Raw genomic sequence first — 2500 nt, forward strand, 5'->3', positions numbered from 1 at the left:
ACAGCGGCCATCCGTATGAAGCCATATGAGATCTAAATGTAATAGGCATATGTGAAATGAAGGATGTCGTCCGCCTGCAATATTCACATGTATTCGTTCGCTTTACTCACACGAGAAAACATAGCGCTTGAGATTTAGCAGAGCTCGGTAGAGTCGTGTGTTGTGTAGCATACAAGCATGTTTTAATGTTGCGATGGGGATGTATGTGAGAATACTCAGTAGACTACATTTAGGAGTGAATGAAATACTTCTTGTGAAATGCCACTTTCATGTTTCTGTATATCGGTTGTATAAGACTTTCTGTTAGGGTGCCTCTTACACCCAGTGCAGAAGAAGTCGTTTGTTTCGCACTCTAAAATGTATTTTGAAACGATTTTTAAAAATGACACATATTTCTAATATGTACGTATTAATTAATATAATGAGTGTATCGTAATTATACGTGCTTCTGTGCTTTATTTTAATATGGCACAGCAGGCCTATAACCGAATTCAAGTGATATGGGGTGAATTCGTTGGACTAAATCTACACCACTGAACAGTAGGTCTACGGCTAGAATATAGATGTTCACTAAATATATATGGAATAAGCAATACTGAAATAATGAACGAAAGTTATGCTATGGAATTCACAACGCTCCACATTGGAACCAGCCAGGTCCAATCACATTTTCCGATTGAATAACTGGAACGCCCGATTGGCTCTCGGTATGAAGACGGTGGCTGGTGACGCAGCACCCTGACTGCCAATCAGATCAGACACCACGCCCCCTCTGCTCATTAATATTAAACACATACGTTACCGTCAGTTTGCCGAAGCTGAAGTCGGACTTCATTTCTCAGCTACAAAGCCGCAAGACTAACTATTGTAAAATCAATGTTTCCAGGTCAATTGTCTGTGTGTGGAAGAACGAAATTTGTTAAATGAAGATCTTTACTGGTCAAGGACAGTTACTGTAGTGGGTCTGGATTTTCAAAAGAGATACAGTACTACTTTAGCATGGAATCTTTCGGGAATCTCACATAGGCCTACATTCAATAATGATTACACTGAGATAAACTTAAGGAAATCTTCGGTTTTGTAATGTCAGAGAATTCGTATGTGAGCTTATGGGGTCAATGTAAAGCATCAAAAAATATGTAATATATTATAAAGATGTAATGTAAAATGTAACCAATAAAAATAAAAAATAAAACAAGAACCATTTGGACAACATGAAATTAAATATTTAAAATATATTTTTTATTAGCCTCACCACACAGGCAGACTTGAGTTAGGAAAAAATGTTTCCATTATATTTAAGCAAAAAACATTTAAACAAAATACAAATACAGTTTTCTTTTCTTTGGTGTTTAGTATGATAAAATATGTAAAGGGTTTTTAATCGTCATAATAGCAAAATATATAGTTTGTTGCCGATGCCAATTTCGTTTCGTTTTGTTCATAATCATTCAAAAATATAAAAGATAGGCTGCATCTGTAACTGCACATGTAACACAGAAAACCGCTATTTCTGCTAAACGTACAAAGTCTATAGTTGTGTAACATAACTATACATACATAGGGCCTAAGTGTAACATAATTTAATATTTCTTTGCATTTTCCCCATTTCAAGCCGAAACAACCCCGTGCCACGTTAACCAGAGTCGTATATAGCTAGGCTAAACACAACAACTCTTACTGTCCATGGTTGGACTCAAATGTGTTCTGATATGACACATTTTGGTGTTAAAGAGAAATAACAACACCAAAACAACAAAACAAAAGTGTAACATTGTACTCAGTGGCGGACTCAGGCTGTTTGAAGGGCAGGGGCGAAAAGGAAAAAAGGGCACCTACTGCACAACATGGGACCCCATCAGTGCACATGGTCAAGTTTAGACCATTGGAAGGGCAGCCAATAGGGCACATCCTCTAATTTCGCCACTCAAAAGGGCACTTTAGTGCGACGTTTTTTTCCAAATGTGGGGGCACATGGTCAAGTTTAGACCATTGGAGGGGCACCAATAGGGCACGTCCTCTCATTTTCGCCACTCAAAAGGGCATTTTTGCCACTCAAAAGGGCACTTAAGAGAGACGTTTTTCAACCGTGGGGGCACCAGGAGGGGCGGTCGCCCCCCCTGCCCCCCCCCCCTGAGTCCGCCAGTGATTGTACTTACTATTCAAAGACAGAGCGAAGGTGAGGAAAGTATAGCCAACATTTCCAATATACAGCGAGAGATCTCCCAACTCCTCTAATGTTAATCAAATAAATTAAACAGATCATTTCAAATATTATACATACAAAACGTCAGCTTGCCTTCATAGCACAAAAGTGCGTACTTGCCACTATGTCATTAACATAAATACAATATAAGCCTATTTAAGCATTAAATGATAAAAAATAAAACAAAGAATCTCTTATTTTTGTCAACTCATTAAGTGCATTGGCCTCCAGTTCAGCAAGTGGAGATCATTTCAGTATCGACCACTTTATCTGGTCCTTTGCAGACTGCAAAAC

General features: G+C 38.4%; 1 protein-coding gene across 1 annotated transcript in view; it reads right to left on the bottom strand.

The window, feature by feature from the left end:
• Nucleotides 1-1244: 1244 nt before the first annotated feature.
• The window catches only part of LOC308176082 (coatomer subunit zeta-2-like), a 10362-nt gene continuing 9106 nt past the window's right edge, over nucleotides 1245-2500 (bottom strand). The window contains exon 8 of the mRNA XM_080550685.1: nucleotides 1245-2500. Coding sequence (XP_080406811.1) covers nucleotides 2453-2500 — 48 coding nt within the window. The 3' untranslated portion in view covers nucleotides 1245-2452.

The sequence above is a fragment of the Nansenia antarctica genome (genome assembly GCF_963989245.1).
Source record: "Nansenia antarctica genome assembly, chromosome: 2".
Classification (NCBI taxonomy): domain Eukaryota; kingdom Metazoa; phylum Chordata; class Actinopteri; order Argentiniformes; family Microstomatidae; genus Nansenia; species Nansenia antarctica.